The sequence below is a fragment of the Lacerta agilis genome, chromosome 5, assembly GCF_009819535.1.
Source record: "Lacerta agilis isolate rLacAgi1 chromosome 5, rLacAgi1.pri, whole genome shotgun sequence".
NCBI classification, from domain to species: domain Eukaryota; kingdom Metazoa; phylum Chordata; class Lepidosauria; order Squamata; family Lacertidae; genus Lacerta; species Lacerta agilis.
The window spans coordinates 34,035,327-34,061,965 of record NC_046316.1 but is presented as its reverse complement, the minus strand read 5'-3'; the positions used below and the strand labels follow the sequence as shown (position 1 = coordinate 34,061,965).

The following is a 26,639-nucleotide window of genomic DNA, read 5'->3' as shown; positions in this document are numbered from 1 at the left end:
TGCATAGTTGCAATCCGGAAACTATTATTCCTTTCCTGTCTCCTAGGCATCGTCTAGATAAAGAAACGGAGGAAGAAGGCAATTAAGCAGGCTGCCAGGAATAATTTGTGGCACTGAATTTACAATGAGCTATAAATGATCTGCAGCCAGTACTGTAAACTGTTTCTTCCATGGTACAGTGGATCACATTATTCCATAAAGCACATTATCACTGATGTAGCACACTCTTGTTCATATATGCCTTTTAAAAACACACACAAAAAACACATATATGCAATGTTATTAAAAAATACTACTACAACAGAGGAAAACACTTCGTACCAACTATTTATAGCGGGGATCAAAAAGAGCCTACAACTGTTCTATACTGCCATCTGTTGACCAAAATACAGTTTGTAGATTATTTTCCACCCATTGAAAGGCTGCTTCTTATTACCGGTACCTCAAGCTGTCTTTCCGTGGGGCTTCCCTTTCCTTTGAAATAGCATTTGAGAGACACTTCAATGCAAATGAACATTCCGGCCAGCATAATTTTTCCGAATTGTGTTACGAATTGGATTGGAGCAAATTTCACCTCAGATGCGGAAAGCATCTTAAGGCTGTAATCTTGCACTCCAAAATCACCACCATCCTCATAATGGTTTATTGCAGAAGATTTATTCTTTACGCCTCAGAGGTTGAAATCCCTGCTCAGCCACAGAGTATCACCGGGTCATCTTAGGCTAGTTGCCATTCCTAATCCAATTTGCGAGCATAAAAGAGAGGAACGATGAGCTCCTTGAAATTCAGGGCATGGGATATTATTAATAAATATTTTGCTCCAAGCACTAATTAGAGCTTGATTAGCACAAGGTCATTGAGAAAGCCTCACGTATCAAAGCTACTTCCAACCTGATGAGGAACCACTGTGTCAGAAAAGCATGTATTTCTGTATGGAGCACGCATAGGAAAACTCGGCCCTCCAGATGTTTTGGGACTACAATTCCCATCATCCCTGACCACTGGTCCTGTTAGCTAGGGATCATGGGAGTTGTAGTCCCAAAACATTTGGAGAGCTGAGTTTGCCTGTGCCTGGCATGGAACATAGTTTGGGTGTGCTTTACACTTTGTTTAAAGAGGGAGGGTGGGACTCAACCAGGAAGTATGAAACATCTGTCCAGACTAACTGTGTAACAGCTTGTTAAAATGCTGTTCCTCTTTTTTAAATGGACTATAAAATAGTGACACATCCTGTAATATAGCACAGACTGCCTTGCCTCCCAAAATATGTCAGTAAGGTTATATTAACGAAATTACCAGCATGGACATATCCAAAGACAGGACTGACTCCACTGTTACTCATGACAACTATAAACATCTTCACTTGGGGGTTCCTAATGGAGCTGCTTTGTACTGAAACTTGGCATTTTATTGCCTCCCTCTTTTTTCGCAAGAGTTTTGAAATTTCCTTAGTGGGAAATTACATAAGCTCCTCCCTTTGTCTTATTTTTGAGGAATCCAAACAAAAAACTGACCTTCTTTGAGGATCAACGAACCAGTCGCCTTTCCAGTCCCATCCTTTGGGAGGCAAAAAGTACTCTCTTTTCAGTTTTATTTTTCCTGTGACATCGGAAAACTTGTGGCGGCCAACAAGTCCGGAAGTTCCCCACTTCCCAAACATAAGTGCCTGGTTTTCATACTGTCGAAAAAGTAAAATAAAAAGTAAAGCAACTGCACGAAAAAGTTCTATAAATTAAATATCTATCTCCCTGACAGTGTATGAAGCCTTCTACTCAGTTAGACAACTGGTTCCTCTGGGTCAGCACTGCCTACACCAGGCTAACGATTTTTGGCACTTTTGAAATTTTGAAAGAGTGCCTTTAAAATAGTCTGAAAAGAGGTGATATACCCACAATGCTAATTATGGCACCAAAGGAACCATGGGTGATAAAAGTGATACAAAAATCTCTTCTCTTTGATGGGACTGCTGGGGCAAAGGTTCTCATGTACATCTGATCTGGCACAAACCCTTGAGATGCTCTCCTCTGCAAACACCTGTGAAATGAGTGGGAGCTGCACCAGCACAATTGAAATGGGCATGCTTTTTGCATGATTCCCATTCATTTCAATGGTGCTTGTGCAGGAGAACTTCCTGGTGGACTGTACCATTACAATTCTTTGGGGAAGATGCAATCAATCAATCAATCAATCAATATCCCTGGGACCTTATCTTAAATAGTAATCTTTACTGCACATACCATTTCAGCAAAGACGCTAAATGTTCCTTCTGCGAAGCTATTAAACTTCTTTTCTACTGCACTCAAGCCAAGCCAAAAACTAACTCGCAACTGTGCGGGTATTTTGCTGCCGTTGTTTTTGTCCTGTGGATACTAAACAAAACACACACACACACAAAAGCGGTTACTTTCCGATGTGTCAGAAGGACTAATAAAAGATACACAATAGAAATATTTGTAGCCTGTGCATTTATGTGCCTGGCCAACATTTCCCTGTGCCAGAGGTGACTTCATAATGGTAGGAAAACGTAAGGTGTTGAAAATTCTGCAGTGTCCCCAAACCAACTTTTAAGTAGAGCAGTTTCCCTACATTTAGGAGACAATCACAGCCAGATTGTTAATTCTTTTCCTGTTATTCCATTCTTGGCTCTTATCTAACAATGTGTTTACTCCTGCCTATTTCTGAGAACTTGGCAGTACCAGTCGTTAGTATTTCCTTGCCATAAGTGGTCTGAAAAGCAGTTGTGTGATGTGATGTTTGCTTGAGTGTATCCACCACTACAGATAGCAGAGAAGCATTTCCCGCTCTCCAAATTATACCGGTAATTGTAGGCGCGCCTTAATCTTACCCTGGACTTTTAGAATGTGGAGTGTAAAAAGGCCCTTTCAGAGGAGCCACACCTCGTGTATCCGAGTGGGTTGCTTTTCTGAGAGGGAGCCCTGACTACAAGAGGTCAACCCCAACAGAAATGACTCACACAAAGGTGGGCAGCCATATGTTGGGGATACCCCAGCTCTCAATTTCCTGCACCGGGCAGGAGGTTGGAACAGATAGCCTAATTCTGTGACTCTGCACAGAGCTACAGCAGGCAGTCTTCATGAGAGAAGATAGGAATGAATGAATGCAGTGCCAGTTAATGAGGCACAACATGGTGCCAGAAGGATAGGAGCTTTCCTATCCTTACTGTTCAGCATGGGGAGCTGGTGAGTGATGCAGACATGACCATGCAAGCATATGGTCACTGACCCCAATGACATTGGCAGCCTGTGCCCATGCCAGGACGACTAACAACAACAACAACAACACATTATTACTTATACCCTGCCCATCTGACCAGGCCTCCCCACCCACTCTGGGCAGCTCCCAACAGAATATTAAAAACATGTTAAAACATCAAACATTAAAAACTTCCCTAAACAGGACTCAGCAACCGTTGCTTGCACAGCACTGGCAGTTCTACCACCATCTTTCCCAGTGATGGAAGCTAAAGGCAGGAAGCCCCCTTTCCTCTATTTTGACATGCTGCACAGGTTTCACCTGGCAAACCGCTTCAATGGCAACCACTGACTGAATCATCAAGTCCCACCTGAGGCAAAGACACTATTAATAATAATAATAATAATAATAATAATAATAATAATAATTTATACCCCACTCATCTATCCAACAAGCATTAAAAGCTTCCCTAAACAGGGCTGCCTTCAGATGTCTTCTAAAAGTCTGGTAGTTGTTGTTCTCTTTGACATCTGGTGGGAGGGTGTTCCACAGGGCAGGTGCCACTACTGAGAAGGCCCTCTGCCTGGTTCCCTGTAACTTGGCTTCTAGCAGTGAGGGAACCGCCAGAAGGCCCTGTGTTGCAAAGCCGGGTTGGATAAAGGTAGTCCTCCTGAATACAGGCAGAGACAGTTTTGTGTGGGGGTTCCGTTCTTGACCCCGTGTGCAGATGGCAGAGTGTGCATAAGCCACCCCCCCACCCCACCCCCCTGCCCTGGCACCCCGGTCCTAAAGGACCCGCACGTTGGCAATTGCGCATCAATGGAATGCACCTAAAATGGCTGCCACCTGGAGTCAAAACCAGGGGTGACAGAGCTTGGGAAAGCTCCAGGTCAGTGGCAGCCCTGAAGTCCTCCAACCTTGCCCTGTCCCAAGGAGTACAGCATTTCTGCCACCAGCAGAATGCAACTGCCTCTGCCTCTTGCCCACCACTGGTAAGAACTAACAGAGACACAAGCAAGCCCCTTCATTTATAGATGAGTGCCTTTGGACTTAGAAGCCTCTGTTCGTTTATTTTATTTTATTTCTCACAATCCATTTGGTTATTGCAAATTAAGAGGAAATAGATCTGTACATTGTTTGTGTGCATGTACATGGAAAGCATAAATTTATTTCAGTGTTATGCTTTCAAGCATCTCTGCCAGGACTACAGTATTTCCAGTAGTGGCATTCTGTACCAGGCTGACTCTGAAAAGGACTGCTCTCCAGGCCACAGATTTGAACAAGCACTGTAGACCTAACCATGGCTTAGGTTACCTTTAAGAAGATGGTCCGGGACTTCCCACAAAATTTCCCAGATGCCCCAGGACTCGTGGAATATAAAACCTCGTGGGCAGGAATGCGAGCGTAGGCAAGCCTCTTCTCCCCCCGGATCATCCAAACGATCACATCAGGCATGCTGTTCTGTGGCTGTTGTTTTGCAATGAGACCAAGTTTGTGTAAAACAACATTATTTCCTATTAAAAGCATTCGTAGACTCACATTTAAGAGGGGGAAGGCACTACAGATAATTTTCTCTAAAGAATTATATCACATTATACAGTAGGAGCCCTGTACACAGGGCACCAAAAAGATACGGCAGGCCAGCAGGCATTCTGGTATATTTCATATATTGCCTAAGTTTGTTATTGAGTATGCACTCAAAAGGGAGTTACAGCCAATCCCAGGTCTCTGATGTGGGTGGCTGAATTAAACATGTAAAACAATAGGCACAAAAATTCTAATACACAAGAGTTTCTGTCTTCAGCCCAACCATATGCTATATGGCAGGCATGGCCAAACTTGGCCCTCCAGCTGTTTTGGGACTACAATTCCCATCATCCCTGACCACTCGTCCTGATAGCTAGGGATGATGGGAGTTGTAGTCCCAAAACAGCTAGAGGGCCAAGTTTGGCCATGCCTACTATATGGGAATAGAATATGGAGAATATAATGTTTTTATTTCAAGACCACGACTCCTGAGTCACAGAATACCTCATATCTACACTGTTATTCTTCTTGTAAGTTGCCATGGGAATGCAATTTCACAAGCAGTTACCACTTCCAAAAAGTCTCTCTTTCCTGTCACTACCAGTCACATCTCAAATACCAGGTGACTCATGAAGATCCTCCAAAGGTGACCTCGGTATGGCCTAGTTTCCATGTAATGCTAAACCATGGTTTAATAAATTACAGTTTGTCAATTCATGGTTTGTTGGGTCGTCTAAACCCTGACCAGCACTTTAACTGTGGTTTGCTTACTGCCAAAACATCATGGCTTGTTGTTTACTTACAAACCTTGGTTTGTTTTAACTAAGGCTTGGTATTGCATATGACTCCTTCCTTTTTTCTTGAATCCCAAGACCTTCTTGCAGTAGTAATTCCTGATCAGAGGATGAAGAGGCACATTTGCAAGCTAAGAAGACCTTTGAAAAGCCTTGTGCGTTCTCCCTATTATAGTGCTAGGGTAGGACAAGAGCGCTGATGTGGGAGGCAAAAATGCTTCGGTTTTTCTCCGCAATACAATATTGAAGCTAGCACTGTAGTGGGGAGCAGAAACACTGGGCACTGCTGGTCTGCCTGCCTGCCTGCCTGAATGTACGAGTTTGCTTCTGCTTGCCTGCTGGAGCCTGTCCGCCTCCTGCTGTATGAGTGATAAAGCATGTGGCCTCTATGTACCTGTCTGCCTGTTTGTGTCCTAGCAATGCCCACCGCTGGCATGCGACCCTCAGAAGAAAGAAAAAGTTAGCCCATTATCAATACAGAGAGAACAACCTCTTCAGATAGTAGTATTAATTTTTCCAACCAATCCTCAATTTCTGTCAGTGTGGCCTTGATATCTGTGGCTTCGCCCCTCATTTTCAGAGCCGCCTCCTGAATCTGTCTGATTGATTTCTCCCGCAGTTTGTAGATCTGTGTATCGAGGACTGTGACATTGTGTTTGCCTTGCTGGCATGGGAATTCCTTGCTGAAAGAAGAAATGAGAAGGCTTTCTTAGTAACAAACACACCAATCGACCAACAGTTTCTGGGAACGGCTGTGAAACCTGGCGTCAGTTTTCAAATAACATCACAAACATTGGTGTGTAAGCTACCATGGTCCCGAAGAGACTCTGGCTCAGGAGCTTTGCTACCTCCCTGAGGAACTGAGGCACTTCTTAAGCAGAAGGAACCGATCTCTGTAAGCAGCACTACTGAATTTCTGGGCAGCTGTGAAGAGGGAAGATACAGGACAACTTACCTCAAGTCCTCCATAAGCTCATCTATTAGCTTCAGCCACATTTCAGTCAACTGGTTTTCTGACACCTTTGCTTGTATTCCCGATTTTAAGGCTGTGAGGTTTGTTTGCTATGGATTTAAAGAGTTGGGTAAGTCCATATGTGCTACTCATTTGCAACCTTTACCCCCAGTGAGGTTCTCTCATCGGTGTTAGAGAAAACTATTTGCAAAGCACACCAAACACACAGTCGGATCCAGATTTAGACATATTCAGAGCTGACCCACTGAAATCAATGGGGCTTAAGCTAGCCATTGTGACTAACTTAAGTCTCATTTGTTGCTTATTTTAATTTTCAAATACTCATATACCATATTCATAATACCAGAGAGGTTCACAAAATACACATTAAAACTATACCAAATACCTTTGGCATGGTTTTGTTCTGTTTTCATGCTGTTACAAGAATTAATACTGCTGTGACTGTTGTTATAATTGTCTTTGCTGTAGGAAAATTATGGAGAAGTCCACAATGATAATTTCTTTAAAATTTCCAGGAAGGTTAAAAACTTGTATTAAAGGTATTGAGGGGTGGGGGTGGGCAATTATTCAGCTGACATCAAACATGACCTCACGGCATGTGCCAAGCAAGCCTCCCAAGAGAGAGCATTCCACAAATGGGGAGCCACTTTCAAGAAGGACCTTACCCAGGTATCTGCTCACTGCACCTCAGATAATGGGGATACCTGGAAAATGGCTTGTGATGATGTACTTATCAGATCAACAGTCCCAGCATATGCCTGTTAATACACTGCCATATGTGGAGAAAAGTGATCCTTTTGTAAGACCATAATGGGCTCTTGAGCTCTTGAGTGGTGGATTCAGGAACATGAAGAGGCAAAACACCATGCAGGGTTCAACAGGATTTATTTTGAGTTGCATATGCAAAGCAAAAGGCACAATCCAAAAGTTGGACTGAGCACTGAGAGACTGGCGCGTATTCCTTATAAAGACAATACAGAAACCAAAAATAGAAACCGAAAATTGGCTCAAGGTTCACATGTTCCCTAGGAGGGTAACCTCCCTAGCCTCCCAACTCGCTCTCCCCAGTCTGGGAATGTGTACCTGGCGAGCTTTGAATGTACTTGGCAGACTTCCCAGAAATATAGCAACATAAGCAACAAACAGTCCCCTATTGTATGCTGAAGATTGAATCTATTCATAGGACATGTGTGTGTGCCTAATCAGCAAGAAAGCATAACTTCAGTTAACCGGCAATAATACTTATTGCATTAGATAGGAAATACAAAAGCATAAATCAATATTACCCATGCAGGGGGATGAGTCTACTAACTAGGAAATACCTTACATCTTAATGGACTGAATATAATATTAATACAGCTGGCAGGAGCCAACTCCAGCTGCATTCCTCCTGTCTGCTCAGAAAGCGCATACATCCCGTCCAAGGCTGAGAGCCCCCCCCTTGCTCACACAACTCAGAGCTGCCCCTCTCCCAAAGACCCAAAGGAACAATACACAAATATGCAATCAATACATACCAATACATGTAAGGATACACAACTCCAACAAGCCTGATGCCTCCAGTATGATCAATCAACAAGACCAGCTCTTAAGCCCATTAAAGGCTAACCACAATTAATATTAACGGCACATTCCTTAAAAGGGGCTTTCCGTCCCCCTCTCTCGTGATGGTGTTTCTATGGTAACAGCCAAGGTGCTAATTTTAGACAGCTTCAAAACTTCTCTAAGGTGCTTTGTTCTAGCCCAGACAGTGTACCGTTATCTAAACCTTGAAGCTGCTGACTAGTTTTGGCTGATTTCCCAGAAATAGTTGAAGAAGCAACATTAGGCACATTCCTTTGTCTCTCTTAATATTACAGAAAAATACAGAAAATATATTAATGCACAAATGCTGTGAATGATACACAAATAAACAAGCTTAGAAAGCAATTAAGGCATTCATAATCAATATGGGATATTTAGCTATTTGAACTGTCCCCTTCACTTTGAGTGCCCTCATTCCATGGTGTAATGGACTTAAAAGTCATGAAACAGCTCTCTGAATTGGGCCTGGAAATGGACCAGGATCCAGTGCAATGTATGAGGCATCAGCATAATATGTTCATAATGTCCAGGCCCAGTTAACAGCCTTGCAGCTGTATTTTATGCATCTTTCATCACACAGAAAAATGTTTCTTGCATTTTTCACTGGCCGAGACTGAAATTCTGCCTACTGTGAAACCAGAAGCCCACTTTTTGCCACAGTTTTGATTACATTGCTGCATGCAAGAATACAAATCCAAGAAGAAGCTTTATTACTTACTTACTTACTTGCTTACTTAATATACAGCCACAACAACATTTTATATATGAGTTATGGGAAAGAGAAACAGTTGTGATTAACTTACCAGTTTTTCCACTATGGCAAGAAGAAGGTTCAAAGGGTCCAGTCTATGACTTATATCCTCCCAATATGAGGTAAGTGTCACCACTGGCTTCATGTTTGCCCATGGCAGGTAGTAATAGAAGTTTCCTGGAGTGAAATATGCAAATTATTTGGGGGAATATGTCCTCTTACAAAAATATATACAGTATATCTGTTGGATTCCAACAATCTTTATTCACATTATTTAAACCAAGACTGGGCAAGCTATTTTTCTGCCTAAGGTGGAAAATGCAAATGAATATCTCAGGTTATTAGATATATGTATCTAAAAATAAATAACTAATAAGCTGTTGCCCTACAATGGCACCCAAAATCTGCCTCGCTCTGCCTAATCGTAAGTACAGATTTAAAAGTTACAGCCCCCCCAAATATGTCTTTATTTGTAGTTTTGTGCAGCCGTAATACTCGCCATCAAAGACAGCCCGACTGTATTGAGTTGTTGATGCCAGCGGTTTGCAGGTGGTATCCAATTTATTGCCATAGTTCCCAATGCTGACTTCAAATTGGACGGCTTCGCCAATATCTTGCAACATGGTGGCAGAATGGAACACGGCGCTGAGGCTGTACTTTCTTCTCCGCTGATATTTCTGTAGGTTCAAACAAGAACAGTGGTTTAACAAACAGTGGTTTAATATTTGAAGCAAAACCCCACCTAAAATACATATAGGCACACACACACACACATTTACCAGTGTGGAGAAACATTAAATGTCAAACGAAACCACACATTTTAAATGATTTGCTGGCTACCAATATTTAGAAAATAAATGCAAAAGGAGGCATAGTATTCTTTTCTGCCCACTCCAAAGATATGTCTAGGGGCGTGATTCGCCGAACCACCCCGTGAGAGCAAGGACTTCTGATTGTGCCTTGCCCAAAACGAGTAAGATTGAAATATTTCATATTTCACATATTGGGGAGCAAAATAGCACGTACCTCAACCACTAGTACATCATCACTGGGTATCATTTCAATCTTTTTAGAAAGGGGTTTGCTGTCAAGCATTGTGGTTAGTTCAACCAGGATCCGGCCTCTGTAAGCTACTCCCTCTCCCTGAAACACAAACACGATACTTCAATCTATAGTACATAAGCTGCAAAGTTAGTATATTCTTTTAAACTGTGAGTGTCATCTGTACCCTCCAATTTTCATGCTTCATCACATCTCAAAATAAAATAGGCTTCCTCCCCCCGCCCCGACATTATTTAAGTTAACAATCCCAGTTTTTCTACTGATACTAATGAACATGGGTCATTGGGTACAATTTTATAATATTGATCTTGAGCTTATTTTTTTATTTGTTGGATTACATCATTTGAAGACCCCTGGGTGGGTTACAAATAAGCTCAGTTAAAAGCAATAAGGTCATTAAAGTAAGTAAAACAGAACCACTTCTTTCGAGGCAGCTGGAATTGGGCCAATTAACCGCTTGGCAGGAAGGAGTGGGAAGATTTAATCCAGGCTGTTTTCGAGCCTTCCAAACAGTTGATTGATGTAATTCCAGCTTCCTTTACAGACCTAAGCACGCACAATCTTAGCTGCTGGGGAGAGAAGCAAGCAGCAATTTGTGTGAGTATCTCCCAAGCCTGTTTCTGCATGCCCAGGGCCCATAGATGGACTAGACTTTGCAAGGTGACAAAGGGCCACAGTGGTTTTCGGTACCAGAGAAATAACAATATTTGATGCTTAGCACCAATACAGTTTGCACGTTATGTTTGAAGACTACAAACACTGTGTTTTGAGAGTCGGTACTATTGTTGCTTGAAAATGACATCACCAAATCAAATTCTGTTTAAAAGGTACACATTATTTTATAGATGTGATGGAGTGTTTAAAAGGACAACTGGTGAAGGAGTCATAACACTATATTCTCAACGGTGAACTCCCTGCCAACGTTCTTTTTCCTGCCATTGCGCGGAAGCAAGAGAACAGCAAAAAGCAGATATTTTAACTAAGAGATATTCCAAAAGATAAACCAACCTTTCCAGAATTTAGATCATCGTACGGATCTGGGAATCCAGTATATTCTCTTGGACTTCCATAAAGGTTTAGATAACAAGGCCCAAATGTTGGTAAGAAGCCCACTTCTGTCTCTCCGGTATTTACTGATAAGCAAACATCATGATTAAAACATGTTTTATTAGGGGCTACCTTAGGGGGCGTGAACATTAACTCTGGATGCAGCAAACTAAAATGTTAAATGTTAGTTGTTAGTGAAATAAGAACATTTTATTCTATGGGTATAAAGAAAATTCAAGTGCCGGGAATATCTCTCAATAGATTAACCATGACCCATAAACTCTTCGTGACTGGGCCATCTCTAATCCAAGGTGACTAACCTGTGGTTCTCTACATGTTGTTGGACTCCAAATACCCTCAGTCCCAGCTATGCTGGGAATTGTAGTCCAGCAACATCTTGGGGCCCACAGTTTCCCCACCCCCTCCTCTGGGGTGCACTGGGATAAGGAACTGGCTGCCCCGCCCAGGAAAAATCTGGCCTCCCAAACAGAAACAGTGCAAAAATTTGGCTTGAGTGAGCAGGATCTATGGCAAGACAGTTATGTATGTGGAGCAGCCATATACACAAGGATGTCTCCATTCACTTCAATGAAAGGAGCCCACTGCACATGACACTGTCTGGAGAGCTCTGGGTCAGAGAGATGATGCATAAATCTGAATTTAGTCAAAACTTTATGGGAAAAGAACCCCATAGAATAAACTGGCTGTGCTACCTTCATGCTAACGGAACTTTATTTATTCAAAAGAACCATAGCACTGAGAAATATATGTCCTGTATTAACATCTTTTTTCAGGAGCCAAAGGAAGGCTATGTAAGCATAGGAGAGAACTACAGGCACAACCAGAGCTTTGCCAGCGGTTATTATCAGCGTAGATTCCTCTGCAGAAAGAAACATCCAGAAAAAACTCCAGCTATACTCATAGTTCTCTCAACAATGTGCTTTTCTCTCTTCTTTAGTTCCTGATCATAAACGTTAATGCATGACTGCTTTTCGCACATTAATAAAACTGAAAGGAGGTATTAGTCACACATTCTATCTAAACTACTGTTACAATCACAGGTGAAAGGTTAGTGTAGAACAGTACACAGTTGTAATAATTGAATTATTTAATTGTATCAGATGTTGTAGCAGAAGACTAGTAGAATCAGTTGCTGTTAAATGCTGGGAACAGATATCCAAACCAACTCATAGCCCCCTAGAACCACAACCACAGCTTGTCTCCAGACTACAGAGTGAGAGCAATCTACGAAAAAGTGAGATTCAGAACTCTTCCTTTTTTGCATTTAACATGGGCAGATGTGAAGGAGGTTGGGGCTCCTGTAGTCACTAGTTGTGCAGAAGCAGGAAGTTCAGCAGGTGTAGTTTGCCACAAAATAATCCCCTACATTTGCCATGATAAAATCCCAATTATACATCACTATTAAAAGGAGTGCACCCTCCTGTATTTCACCCAACCATCTTATTCACATTATTTCCGTTGTAGTGTAGAATTAGAAGTGTGAATCACTCTCATCCCACAATTCTTTGTAATGTGAAAAAAAATCTAATCTTTTCTCCAAGTAAATGTACTGAGGTCAGGCAAATATAAAAGTTACACGCTTTTTAATATCTAAAAAAACGTAATTCCTTTTAAAAAGTATTCACTGATCAGGCAAAGGTTTCTTAGAAATTTTCACAGTATAATTACTGTTGCATAAATAAGGCACAGAATCTGAGGCAAATGTATACAGTCTGTGATAGTTTTCATAGATAAAATCTTTTTATGTGCTCTCATTAAACACAGCAAGCCATTAAGGGCCCAAACCACCAAGCACTGTCTCCAAAGCTCCTGCATATATCTTTAGTACAACAAGTTCGGGTATAGAATAAATTAAACAATTGCGTGCAAAAAATATACAGTAAAGCCATCCAAAAGTAAAGAAAATCTCATGCAATCCTGATCCAATGCCCAAACTGTTAAAAATGATCATCGTAAGTATCATCGCAGCTGCTAACATTAATGTAAGTGTATGGGTTACATATTTGGGTTTAAAAGGAAATATTAGTTTGCAGAAAGGGCAGGAATTTGCATTAAACTCCAATATATGATTATGAACCTTCATATGATGAAGCCCCAGTTCCCGAAGATGAAAACTCTATAGATTATAAAAGAAAACACATTATTTGGTATGTAGCATAGAGCATGTACAACATATAAAACATTCAAATCAAAGTGAATCTGGAGTCTTGCTCTAAAAATAAGCTTTGTCCTGATCCTAAGACTTGCTTCTAAATCACATAAGTACTTAGGATGGGTTGTGCCGATAGGCTTTGTCGGTATCAACCTCACAAAATAAGAAATTATAGCAGCATTTTACAGCTATTATGCGGGCATCACAGGATGACAGACAAGTGCAAACATTTAAGATCACAGGTGCCACTCTCATGCAGTCCTCAAAGGAACTAGTCCTCAAGGCTAAATCAGCTTCAGAAGAAAATATAGCACCCCACAGTGGTAAGGAAGCTCAAGATAGCACGTGGTATGCATAGACCTATAGCAACCGGTTTTCATTTTTCAACAATAGCGTACTACACACTCATTATGAAGGATATAATGGATTGGTTTACGAGAGACACGTCTGAAGAATAGTAACTATTCTACCTAAATGTGAGAAGTTTCACTAGGGGGGAAAAAGGCCAACCAACTTTCATCAGGGCAACAACATCCATGGTGGGAAGATGACCACCAAGACCACACTATTCCTGAAATAGTCCCTGTGAAGAACAAATGACTACTCTAGGCAAGCGTAACATGCAGACTCTGGAACTCATATGGCACTTTGGACCAATCAGGTAGCAGGATAGATGAATAGGAATGTCAGAAGGAACTGAGGTGCTGCTTACCAGGAGGAGGTGGGACAAAGGAGCGGGGAGGTCAGTGCTGTGCAGGCATATCAGCAGGAGCATCAGATTGGCTCTGCTGATGTGTCTGCACAGCACCCAACCTTCCTAGTGCCTGGTCTCTCCCCCCTCCCTGCAAGTGGTCCTTCAGTATACCTGAAGGAGCGTCTCCACCCCCATCGTTTTGCCTGGACACGGAGGTGCAGTGCGGAGGGCCTTCTGGCGGTTCCCTCCCTGCAAGAAGTGAGGTTACAGGGAACCAGGCAAAGGGCCTTCTCAGTTGTGGCGTCCGCCCTGTGGAATGCCCTCCCATCAGATGTTAAGGAAATAAACAACTACCTGACTTTTAAAAGACATCTGAAGACAGCCCTGTTTAGGGAAGTTTTTAATGTTTGATGTTTTATCATGTTTTTTAATATGTTGGGCGCTGCCCAGAGTGGCTAGGGAGGCCCAGCCAGATGGGTGGGGTATAAATTATTATTATTATTATTATTATTATGCCAGGAGGCCTGGTATGTGATGCCACCACTCCTCTCCAACCGCTCCGTACATTGAACCTGAGTGAAGAAATATGATTTCTCACATTGTCCTTCCTTCTTCTTTCTTCTGTTTTGAACTTACAGGTGTTCCTTGAAGAAACAGCATTGGAGAAGAAACTAGCTTACCTTCAACTTCTCCCCCCGAAGCAGCAATTTTGGAGAGGCTCAAGTATGTGGTGCCCACAACATCATTTCTGGTGAGGCGATCCCTTCATGAAATGTTGTAATCGTCAGTATTCATTTTAAATATTCAGATGTGGGTGTGGTCTTAAGCATATAAAATTGTAGTACTATATAGGTCCTGTTTTAATCATGTTCTGTATCGAAAATTGTGGGTGTATAAATGTATATTTATCACTAATACTACCATTATTATTTGCTGCATTTGTAAAGAAACTATATATATATATATATATATATATATATATATATATATATATATATAATGCCATTGGCAAATCAGTCAGTTTCAAGTTCTCTCAGTTTCTCATTTTTCAATGTTAAGGTTCACCACATTTCTGCAAGAATAGCCCCCCCCCCAAAAAAAAACCTCCTCACAAAATCTTTTGGCACTTTAGTACAAATTTCTCCTAATATATACATTTTTATATACTTTTGCAAGTAATTTCCCCAGATACGATGCATTTTGTATGTTATTTTAATTTAAAAAATACATTTTTATGCACACGTTTCCCTAATATATGCATTTTAGTACACTTTTTTTTTTTGGTTGGAAAACTGCATCACAGAATTAGGAGAAATCACTGTGTCTCGATTCACATTTTGTTTCAGGAAGTAGGAATTAGGCAGGCTTGCACTAAAATACAAGCTGAACCAAATTTCTCCCCATCCCTAAGCCCTGGTCAACAAGGTTAGGAGAAGACAACACAGAAGGTTATCATTTGGATATGGCTGCTACATTCACCTATATGCTAGTGACAAAATTTCACTTCCACCAGTAGCCATCAGATGGCACAATGCGCACTACTCAATTGTTAAAGGACATACACATATATTTTAGCACCTTACAGAAACACTATGTGCCTGTATTTCCCCCCTGCCTTGACAGCTGACAACCCTGACAGCAGTAAGCCTAATGGACATAATTATCCATGAAACAATTGTAATGATCTCTATAATCTCTATAATGGTTCAAGCTGAGTAGCTAATGTATGAGAACCCATGGGAATTTTAAACAGGCAGGCTTGTCAAGCTCCTTAACGGTGGCAATTATTAAGAACACCAAGCCATAGCCAACTTCATTACAAATAATCTGAGCACCGCGCTGCAAAGAGCACTTAATTAATTCTGCGAAAGCTTGTGCGGCGCAAGTCACCAACGAATGTTAAAACCTTTTCGTTTTTGCAGCATTGTCATTGTTGCTTCGCATGCAACTCTATAAACAACAAAGGAGAACTCACCAATCATACACCACCAGTCTTATTTTTTCACACATCGAAGGGAACTAGAAAAAAGAAGACTCTACTAATTAGCCAAAGTCTTATTTCTAAATTAAAAAATAACATTCTAATAGTTTTTTTTTTGTACAGCAACAAACCAACCTTGATCTGAAGATTAACAAGTTGATTCCACACTGGGTTAGCATTTTTTTCAACTATATTTGTGCAAACCTGGAAAAAAAGACCCATATGAAAGTTATGAACAGTTCTATGTCTAGGAATAGCTTTTATTCAGACATAAGGAAGATTAACAAATGCTCACAAAATATAACGGGTGCTCTGCATAGTAACTGTTGGTATACAATCGCACCTTGGTTTTTTGATCAGCTTAGTTCATGAACAACTTGGAACTCGAATGCCACAAACCTGGAAGTAGATGTTCCAGTTTGCAAACATTGCTTCGGAAGCCGAATGTCTGGCGCAGCTTCCACGGCTTCTGATTGGCTGCAGGGTGCTCCTGCAGCCAATCAGAAGCCGCACCTTGGTTTCCAAACATTTCGGACGTTGAATGGACTTCCAGAACACATTCTGTTCAGAAACCATGGTACGACTGTATTAAGTTTTTGGCAGGCATTGGCCCGAATGCTAGACCAGGAGTCACCTATATGGCCCCAGAACATAGGAGCCAATTCCTAGGGGCTGAAGTCCCTTAGGCCTCCCCAATAAAATATTTGAGAGGGCTGCCCCCCCCCGCAAGTTGATGGACGTTGCCTTTCAAATGGTGTGTACACACTTCGTCTTGTGATCAATAATGCAGGGCGGAACTTACTCCCCCCCCATATTTTATTCAAATTTGCACCCCCTGCCCCAGAAACACATATGCAGAAGGTGCAGACAGATGCCTACTCTGGTGCCCACTGGGTTGTCTCCTCCCACTGTAATCAGGTTTAAAAGAAACATTTCATTAGAACCAAATGAATGTGCTGTAGTCTCTCTCTCTCTCTCTCTCTCTGTGTGTGTGTGTGTGTGTTGGGCTAATCTATAGCACAATGTGCACAAGACTTGGGTTTGTGTGCAGCTGAGGGAAGTTCAGGAGCATCTGCTTGCATTTTCAAATAACCACAGTTTGTTATTATGTTCAAATCAGAAGCTATGGTTGGCGTTAAATGGTTTCTTGAAACAAGCCTGGATCATTAAACATGATCTGAAGTTGGGTTGTTCCAATATCCCACAAGACCAAGCACATTTTGTCCAAGTTCAGATATAACAAAAAAACAAAAACAAAAAACCCCAGCACTTAGCTGAAAACATATCACTATAAATGTCTGACCTTGAGGCCATACCAGAGGTAGAGAGGGAGGGGAGAACACATGAGCTCAGGGGAAAGTGTACAAGTCCAAGGCTCTTCAGCACATAATGGGAAACTGTGTTGTGTCTCTGAACCCAGGCAAGCTGTGACTATTCTTATGGCTTATTAAAACAAGCCAACTTCAAACAATGATAAATGATCCTGACTTGTTTCAAGCACATTTATTTATATAGTTCTGTTATTAGCACTGAATACCTTTTTCCCAGCAAAACAAACTTCCACAAATGGATCCACAAGGTTTTTCTTATCTGCTTCTCCACCAAATATTTCCTTTACAGCCTGTGCAAAAGCATCATCCACTGCACAGAAAACATACAGAAGGGGGGGGGGGAGAAATGGCAATCATTTTTCACAACCAATATTTTGGAGCCACAAAGTTGGCATATTTTATGAACATGCAGCAATGTGGCAGCTGAGTATGGTATTGTGGAATTTAAACAGCATGATAGTGAAAACTGAATCCAGAAAACGAGGGATCAGCGACCAGAGACATGGGGCTTAGATATGGCCCCTTCTGGAGTGATGTCTCGCCCTGGAAACACCAAACTAGAGGTAACAGAGAAATGCGCAGGGATGGCAGCAGCTAAAATGACCCCAAATTCAGGGGCAATATTCACTACAATAGCAGAGAGGCTTACCTTTAGGAGGGGTGGCAACTTTTGTGCTGCTTTTTTTAAAAAGCTTTATTTTGACATCAAAAACATGGAAATCCCCACTTGTGGCTGCCATTTTTTTGCAGAGACTAGCTAGCCATTTTCCTACAATGCTTCATCCCACAATGCTTTGGAATGAAATAAAATGGTGGCTGGGACTGGTCATTCCTGGGTGGATTTGAGCCCTGTCAAAAGCAGCAGTGCTCAGGGGGTTCCAATGGGGAGCTCCAAATTAGTGGGGCTTGCATTTGGCACCAGATTAAAACAATGCTGAACACAAGTCAGAGCTGCAAAGCAATCTGGAAGACACTCTAAGGCTCTTGATTTTCCCTTTGATGTCACAGCTTTACCTACCCTGCCTTTGATGTCGTATAGCATGTGGGTGTGGCTAGCCCCAAATGACCTTGTAGGCCAAATTGGGCAGTCTGGCAAGCCTTATTTAGCCTATGGACTTGAACTCTACACCCATGGTAGAAGAAGAAGAATGAATCTTTATTTGCATCAGCCATCGGCCATAGCAATAAAACAACAATACGACATACAAAGAATAGAAATAAAAAGTCTATTATATAAAATACCGGTACATTTTAGGGTTTTGAATCAATAGTCAAATAGTGGGTCTTATTCTAATTTCCCCAGCTAAAAACCTTGCAACCTTTGCTGTCAATTGCTCATCTTGATCTGCCAAGAGAAAGGACACTGTGGCAGTGGCTGGGCGACCCAGAATGGACAATGAAAGAGGGGTGATAACCTCATTCCTCAAGTCTTTATAAAGAGTGCAAGCCAGAAGAACATGCGCCCCCGATTCGGTCCTGCCATCTCCACAGGGACATAAGCATTTTTCGTGTGGAATCTGTTGGAATCGTCCCTCAAGTACAGCTGAGGGCAATACATTCAATCTTGCGAGAGCAAAAGCGTGTCTATATTTTAGAATTGCTAGGTTTTGCAGATAGGGGTACACCCTTCGTATATGTAGAGGATTTTTTAAAAATTAAAAAGGTTATACAGTTATATGAGCCCCTAAATGAAGTCTGAAGCAGTACAGCCCAGACACAGGCATACCACCTAGGGAAGAACTGAGTCTTAAGCATCTCTTGAGCTCTCCATAAACTAACATTAGTATAAAAAATTCAGTTGCACACAATTCCAACTTTAAGAACGTATAAAATAAAAAAGTTTATACTCTGAGGAATATCTTCAGCTCTGTAGATCTTAAGAACGAAAGTGACCCATCGGAGTACTATCCCAGCTGGTAGCAAAAGATTACTTTCTACATCATCGTTTTCATTCTCCCGTTCTCTATTTTCCACCTGTTGGAGACACATTCAAATGCATTATTCTTCTTCCCCTAGCAGGCAGCAAGCAAACCCTTGTTAAATACCGGTAGCCACTACCAGCAAACATTTTAGTGTTAAGTGCAGAGTTGTGTGCATACAGGGCCCCGGCATAACTCTGGTAACTTCACTTTGAAGTGATTCCTCTTTGCCCCTAAACAACCACAGCTTGCAATAAAGCTGTGCCTTTCACAGACCATAGAATGCTGGGCCATGAGCTTGTACTGGAATCATGCATGCATATAAATCTTAGAAGACCACACCCAGGGTGTTTTCACACAGATGATTTAGCCACCACATGTCACCAATTCTCCTGCAAAGTGGCATTGGGAAGGAGTAATCAGTAGGGCAGTGAAGCTAAGAAGAGGTTCCCCTACTTTCCCCTGCCAGCTGTTTTTCCTCTGTATCACAAACACAAATCCTATGCAGAACCCATAATAGCAACAATGTACATCATACAGTGTCCTGTGTTCTATTCAGCATTAGCTGAATACATGGTACAAAGTGTGTAAGAGGCTGCAAGGCACTTTTTAGTGTCTTAGACAATGGTCTAAGAATTGGAGGGTCGAAGTTTTGAGGAAATATTCTATAAGGTCAGTTTCACTAATCTTCAGTACAAAAGAATGTGAGGATTATCGGCACAAACCTTTAGGCTGGCTAATATGTCCAACAATTTGAATTTTGCAGGCCAAGACTTGCACATAAGATTATGTAGCGCACATTTAGCTAAAACATGATCAGCATTTTGTTTGCAATATATATAATCCTAAGTGGATAAAAATGGGCTCACTTCACACTGGATTCTTTCCAAATTACAATCTTTTGACATTTTCGAAGTCAAATTTAATGTGAGAATATTGTCATAAAAGCGTCAACAACAACATTCCAGAAGCAGGTAGGTAGCCGTGTTGGTCTGCCATAGTCAAAATAAATAAATAAATAAATAAAATCCTTCCAGTAGCACCTTAGAGACCAACTAAGTTTGTTCTTGGTATGAGCTTTCATATCTGAAGAAGTGTGCATGCACACGAAAGCTCATACCAAGAACAAACTTAGTTGGTCTCTAAGGTGCTACTGGAAGGATTTTTTTATTTTATTTTGTTTTGAACATTCCAGAAGATTTTTGAAATGATATAAATTATTGACCATGAAATATCGCATTTACCACACTGGCTGGCCTTGGGCTAATCAGAATCCTTCAGCCTGACCCACTTTACAAAGCTATTGTGAAAATAAAATGGGGGGGGGGGAGGAATGGCATGCATCCTTGCAGATTTGTACATTTTCCCATTTTAATAACACTCCCAAGAGCATCTGGAGGAAAAACCCAAGATACTCCTGCAAAAAAAATAAAAAATATTCACAGTCTTTTCTGTGACTGAATGAAGCATCTGGGACCAGCAGAGAGGAGAAGCAGTACCATGAGCAAGAAGAGGCTGTACCCCAAAGATGAGAAACTGGGAAAAGTTAAAGGGAGATGTACCTTTGAAAGGCAGCGATGCAGAAGGCCATGGGAGAGAAGCACTGTGGCGATAGGGCGGAAAGTAGCGGAGCAAGCAGAACTGGGGAAAAGAAACATACAGTAAGCAGGTTCGGTCATTAAAGTACCTTCAAATGTAATTTCTGGCACCAACATAAGCATAGATTAACCCATGTGAAGCATATTAGTAGAAGGAAAGTATCTATTTGTGAATGAAACTTACAGGTGGCTCATCTCCTGTTCCGAGAACGAACATGCTGACTTTCAAGTACCCTTTGGCACCTGAATTTGAATCTTCGGGGTCATTTAGAAGCAGCCATTTCCTCATAGCTGCGTGTCCTGAAAATAAAAAAGAGAAGATAGCATCCCTTCAGGAAATAATATTCTAATCCTCTCAAATAAGGCATACGCAGGAGGTGCTTTTTCTTTCTTTAAGGAGTCACATTTAAACTGTGATGATAACTAGTGACAGTGAGAAGCAGGAGTATCAAACGTGGAGGGGAGAGGGGAGGAGGCCATAGCTCACTGGTAGAGCATCTGCTTTGACTGCAGTATGTCCCAGGTTCAACCCCCAGCATCTCCAGTAGGGGCTGATAAAGGCTCCTGCCTGAAACCCACTCCAGAGTCTTGCTGCAAGTCACTATAGACATTCCTGAGCTGGATGGAACAACGATCTGACTTGGTATGAGCAGGGTGGAGTAGGTGGAGTGGAGCAGACCAGACCAGACCCAAAGATTGCTGCTGTTGCAGGGGTCAGCACACCCTAAGTACAATGGATGATCCACACCCTGGGAAAACCACCTTCATAATCATGGTCTGTCCCCTGCCAGCTATTCCCTTTTTTCCCCTAGGAGGGAAATACAGAAGATAGTGCCTTAAAGACACATACTCACCTGGTTCATCGTAGACATAGCCAATGTCAATCTGAAACAAAGGTTTTTAGCATATTAACACTCCAGAAAAACAACAACAATGAAATGTTACATAAATTTGGCTTTATGGTCTGTTTGCTTTCAATCACAGAGCTAAACATAATTGTATTTATTTATTGTCCCCATGCCCTATAAAAGCAGGCAGCACTGGCAAAGGAGTGGGGGGTGGGGGAGCGCACCGCCCCTGGCACCATCAGGGAGGGGGTACCATCACGGCTGCCCCCAGACTCGCGCTATGCAGATCCTCCACTGCGCTGGATGCCACGCCCCCGGGATGCACGCCAGCCATGCCACGCCTGCTCCACCCCCAGTGCCAGAGCATGCAGCTTCGCCACTGGTAGGCAAAGAAATCCTAATGCTTAATCTGCCATTAGAAAGGTGGATCCAGTGAGCTCTGTAAGGCTCTGATGTGTGGGGGGGCCTCCACCAATACAGAGGCCCATGCTGTACATATTGAAATGGCGGGCAAGCAGAAGCTACCGCTAATGATAACCCTGTGAGCAAAAACTCGCCAAAAAGGATGTTTGAGGGGCAGAGGTGGAACACCCAGTGGTCCTAAGTTGGTGCAGCTACCAGTAATGGGCCTGATACAGGATTCTCAGCCTGGGGTGACAATTGACGGTTTTACTGCTCCATCTCTATCCTCATCAGCGCAAGGAGCAAGGCTTCTTGGTGCTCTACGATTCTCTGATTCTGCTCAGCCCTGATACTCCCGGATGGGATTGTTCCCTGCGTCTACATATGTGTAATGCATATTCCCCCCCCCCCTGCATGCTGCATCCAGGTAATTTTCAGGTTAGGAAAGTCTCAGCAGGGCTGCCCAAAGGCAGCTGTGTTGTTGCTGCCCCTACTGCCTTTGTGACAAAAGCAGAATAAAAGCTGGTGTGAGGTACTCAAGGCAGCTCACTGCAGATCTAAAAAACAAATATAAAAGTAATATTTTAAAAAAAAAAAAACCAAGCAAAGTAAAAAAAAAGTACCACAGCAGGAAGTATAACAATTATCACAAATAAAACATCCGAGGCTCCATCTTTTGTGAGAAATGTGTTCCCCTTTCCCAACATTTTCATTACAGATCTGGTAAGAGGGTAAACAGAAAGCATGTGGTGAGACATCAAGAATACTTACTTTAAATTCCCCCATTAGACTGTCGGCACGTAAAGAATAAGAGTCATATACCTGTAATTGAATGATAGGAATGGAATAAAGTATTACTTTTATTCAACAATAATGAGGCAGTTATAATGAACACTGTTAGTTTTACTTACCCGAATGCTTATTGTTTCATCAAAGAGCTCTGAAGGGGTCATGTGGACATTGTAGTAAAACATCTGTTAAGTCATGGGAGGAAATAGCTTGGTTATTAAATCTGAATATTCATGGGAGTTAAAAGATGCCAAGGATTCAGATGAGGCATTTTATTTATGATGGAGGAAACTCTCCGTCTGAATCCAGCACAAATGCATGTTACATTTCTTCATATGACTTTCAGTCCAAGTTCTTTAATCATTTCACAGCACAAAACAGAACTTCTCAGTACAGGAAATCCCAATGATTTCAACAGAGTTTACTTCCAAATATGTTTGTTTAGGATTTAGCCATCTTATCCTTCTCTCTCATAAAATATGGCAACTAGACTTAGATTGTGCACAGATAAGAAAGTAGCTTTGCTTTAATATGTTTATTGAGAACTGCTAGCCACAAGGGGTGGATGGGGTGAGAGTTAAAGATAGAAATAAATAAAATAAGTTTTAATTTTTTTTCCAAGGTAAAAAACCTATGCCTTTCAGCCAGGAGATTATCGAAGATGTGTATTACAATACCTCATCAAAATAAGGATTGTTGCCTCTTTTGATTCTTGTTCTGTGTGTCTGGCCACAAATGTGTACTTTCACAACTGGCTTTATGTTATTCCCACAGAACTGACGTCCTTCAATGACCCTAACACGAATCTAACGCAGGGAGAAAATAAATGCAAATATTAGATCACTGTTCCTTTTAACAGCTGGTTTCTCATCATGTCACATTGACAAAGTGTTTCTTTTATTTTATTGTTAAAATAAACCAATCCAGCAGTACTGGAATCTATCAACCAAAGTTAGACAATCCAGAAGAGCATCTCATTCTAATGGGCAGAAACTCGTGTTTCCACTGGCTACATGTCGCCTAGGCAAAGGAAAGGGTGTGTATAAGGTGCACACATGGAACATTCCTGGGCCCAAACAAGAAAGGAAACCACTAGATCACAGTGAATGTTTATGGAGTGCTGCATCCTCACTTTTAGCTCTGCTGCTTATCAAATATTGATGGGGGGGGGCAGGAATACTCCAGACTTCACTTTTAAATCCTGAGATTTATTCATACCACTCCTTTGCTATTCTAGATGGGAGCCAAGAGACATTACACCGGGGGAAAGAATCTTCCAAGATTTAAATGAGAGCTTCTGAAACGTCTGGAGATTCCGGAACAGAAAAGTGAGCATGCTTACTATGCATGAATTTTCCTTTTCACTGATATTTATCATGTAATCCTATGCGTTACACCACTGTGTTCAGTGAGGTTTACTCCTTGGCACCTGTGCACGGGATTTCAGCCTGAGGTCATCCTGAAATCTGGCATATTAGGCCTTGCAATGCATATGATTTATCAGCTCTACAACCTGGAAGTCTTGAGGCTTGTTAGAAAGCAGCCTCCGGTTTTGCTTTCCTTTGGCAATTCGACGAGCAAGCTGAGTTTCGCGTGTGCCACGTGGACCGCCCTGGGGGACGGCACCAGCTCCACCGTCAGGCAACTCCTCATCACCTCCGTCTTCCTCGCCATCTGCCAAAGATATAAATCAGTGCGGTCACTGTAGAAACAAGATGAACATATGCAAAAACAACAAGGACCAAGAATAAACTGGTGTGCTCACTCCTACGCCTGAAACTACACAGTGTGACCACGACTTTACCCAAATACAATTGAACGTATGCTGCTTGAAGGTGCAATTAGGCAGTGACCTCATTTATCTATTTTAACCAACTTTTCTATACCAGGATATTCAAGGCAGTTCACAGCTAAATAAAAAAAGCATCTATCTGAAAACTAAAACCATAACAAAAAAATGCATAATATAAAATGTTATATGGGCTACTGGGAAGGGGGGAATAATACCGAACATTAGGATAAAATACACATTTCACAACTGTTCCAACTAAAACAAGGAGGAATATAATGGGAGGGTTGTTTTCAGCTATTCCGCCCCCCCCTCCCTTTGCCTTTGGAAGCTTTATAAGAAGTTCCTGCAGGAGAGAGACTCTGAGCAACATCATGAAGGGCTATTTCTAGGACCAAGGTGGAACTGTCCAGCTCCCTTGCTTTTTTTTTTTTTTTGCTGCTGAGAATTGCTAGTGTAAACTTGCTACATTTATAGTACTGAAATGTTGCTTTTCGTATGTTATTCTATTTGCTATTGTGTTGTTTTGCTATGTTATTATGAAATTGCTTTTGTTTTTGAAATGCCTTCCTGTTTTCTTTGCTGTAAAAGCCACTCTGTGGCTGAGAAGGTTTTTTTTGGGGGGGGGGAAGTGGCACATGAATAAAATTATTAAGTTAATTAAAAATTGTTATCAGTAGGCATAAGACCCAAAGCATTGTTGGAATAGCCGTGTCTTCACATATTTTACCTCCTTTAAAAAAAAATCTTTATTGAGTTTATAAACAAAGAAAATAATAAGAAAAAAGAAAATACAAATAGCAAAGAATTATACCTCCTTTAGAAAAGTTTTTGTTTGTTTTTTACAATTTCCACATCACTTTCACATGCACCTAAATAGCTCTGTTCGTGGTGGGCTAGAAGAGCAGGGCATTTGATGTTCCACTGAGATATAGAGTCAAATAGGAGGTTCATAAAATATCCGACTCTCTGGCAATTTAGGCCTGTAAAGGTCAAAAGCGGCACTTTGAATAGGAATGGAAACAAACAGGCGACCAGGGAAGATGAAAAAAAGTATCAGAGTGATATGTTCCTGTTTGTATGCTCCATTTAGCAATTTGTCAACTGCATTTGACCCAAGTTTTGTTCCCACATTGTCATCAAAGGCCTGGTTATCACAAGGGGCATGTTACAACTGTCTAATCCAGAGGTTTTCAACCTTTTTGAGTCCACAGTTCCCTTGAGCAACTACATCCTTTCTGCAGGACCCCTGTGAGGCTCAGGGGGCCAGTTATGTCACTCCTTGCCTGCCGAGTTGGCAGGCTCTCACGCTTTTTCGAACACCCTTCCTTGTGGAGTGTTTCCCCAGCCTCTGCTCCTCTCCCCTCTCCTTGGGAGTCCTCCAAGCAGCCGCCACAGCAACCCCTGGTCTCTGAGCTGCCTCAGCTCCTGGCAACCAACACCCCCTGATCCTGAAGCACCATTTGCCTGGGGAGCTTGTAGCCAGGGCTGCTGCAACAAACAGCTCTGCAAGCCTTTGGGAGGCAGAGATGCGAGAGGGCATCAGAGGAGGGAGGGAAGGAAAGAAGGGACAGAGGCCAGTGTTGCCCATGGCACCCCTGACCATCATTCAAGACACCCCAGAGTGCCACGGCACACTGGTTGAAAACCACTGGTCTAATCTAACTCTGCATAGAATATGAATGACAATTGCATAATCTGCACTACCATAACATTGCACTACTCCATGGGAAACCATTTTACTTGGAATAGGCTGGGCTGCAACACAGAATAATAATAATAATAATAATAATAATAATAATAATAATAATAATAATAATAGAATTTACTTCAGGATTCTGGTTTTGATATATAAAGCCTTAAACGGCTCAGGACCCCAATACCTCTAGGACTGCCTCTTCCCATATGAACCTACCTGTTCCCTGAAATAATCTTCCAAGGCCCTCCTTCGTGTGCCTCCTCCTCAAGAGGTCTGGAGGGTGGCAACATGAGAATGGGCCTTCTTTGCAGTGGCTCCCCGTCTATGGAATGCTCTCCACAGGGAAGTTCGCCTGGCGCCTTCATTGTACACCTTTAGGTGCCAGGCAAAAACGTTCCTTTTTAACCAGGCCTTTGGTTGACCTGACTGACATCCAACACCCTTTTAGAATGTGATTCTTTTTTG

General features: G+C 41.9%; 1 protein-coding gene and 1 pseudogene across 1 annotated transcript in view; both read right to left on the bottom strand.

Annotated features, from left to right (window-relative positions):
- MYOF (myoferlin) overlaps window positions 1-26,639 on the bottom strand; it is a 77,461-nt gene that overhangs the window by 30,560 nt on the left and 20,262 nt on the right. Inside the window, exons 6-26 of the mRNA XM_033149271.1 lie at window positions 24,200-24,360; window positions 23,364-23,492; window positions 22,809-22,871; window positions 22,669-22,719; window positions 21,502-21,532; window positions 20,832-20,947; window positions 18,978-19,104; window positions 17,337-17,440; window positions 15,935-16,003; window positions 15,794-15,837; window positions 14,499-14,581; window positions 13,050-13,088; window positions 10,913-11,037; window positions 9,869-9,985; window positions 9,342-9,519; window positions 8,895-9,019; window positions 6,490-6,596; window positions 6,025-6,217; window positions 4,528-4,680; window positions 2,238-2,369; window positions 1,515-1,678 (exon numbers count right to left, since the gene is read on the bottom strand). Coding sequence (XP_033005162.1) covers window positions 1,515-1,678; window positions 2,238-2,369; window positions 4,528-4,680; window positions 6,025-6,217; window positions 6,490-6,596; window positions 8,895-9,019; window positions 9,342-9,519; window positions 9,869-9,985; window positions 10,913-11,037; window positions 13,050-13,088; window positions 14,499-14,581; window positions 15,794-15,837; window positions 15,935-16,003; window positions 17,337-17,440; window positions 18,978-19,104; window positions 20,832-20,947; window positions 21,502-21,532; window positions 22,669-22,719; window positions 22,809-22,871; window positions 23,364-23,492; window positions 24,200-24,360 — 2,311 coding nt within the window. The remainder of the gene's footprint in view (window positions 1-1,514; window positions 1,679-2,237; window positions 2,370-4,527; window positions 4,681-6,024; window positions 6,218-6,489; window positions 6,597-8,894; window positions 9,020-9,341; window positions 9,520-9,868; window positions 9,986-10,912; window positions 11,038-13,049; window positions 13,089-14,498; window positions 14,582-15,793; window positions 15,838-15,934; window positions 16,004-17,336; window positions 17,441-18,977; window positions 19,105-20,831; window positions 20,948-21,501; window positions 21,533-22,668; window positions 22,720-22,808; window positions 22,872-23,363; window positions 23,493-24,199; window positions 24,361-26,639) is intronic.
- On the bottom strand, window positions 21,327-21,434 carry LOC117047686 (annotated as a pseudogene).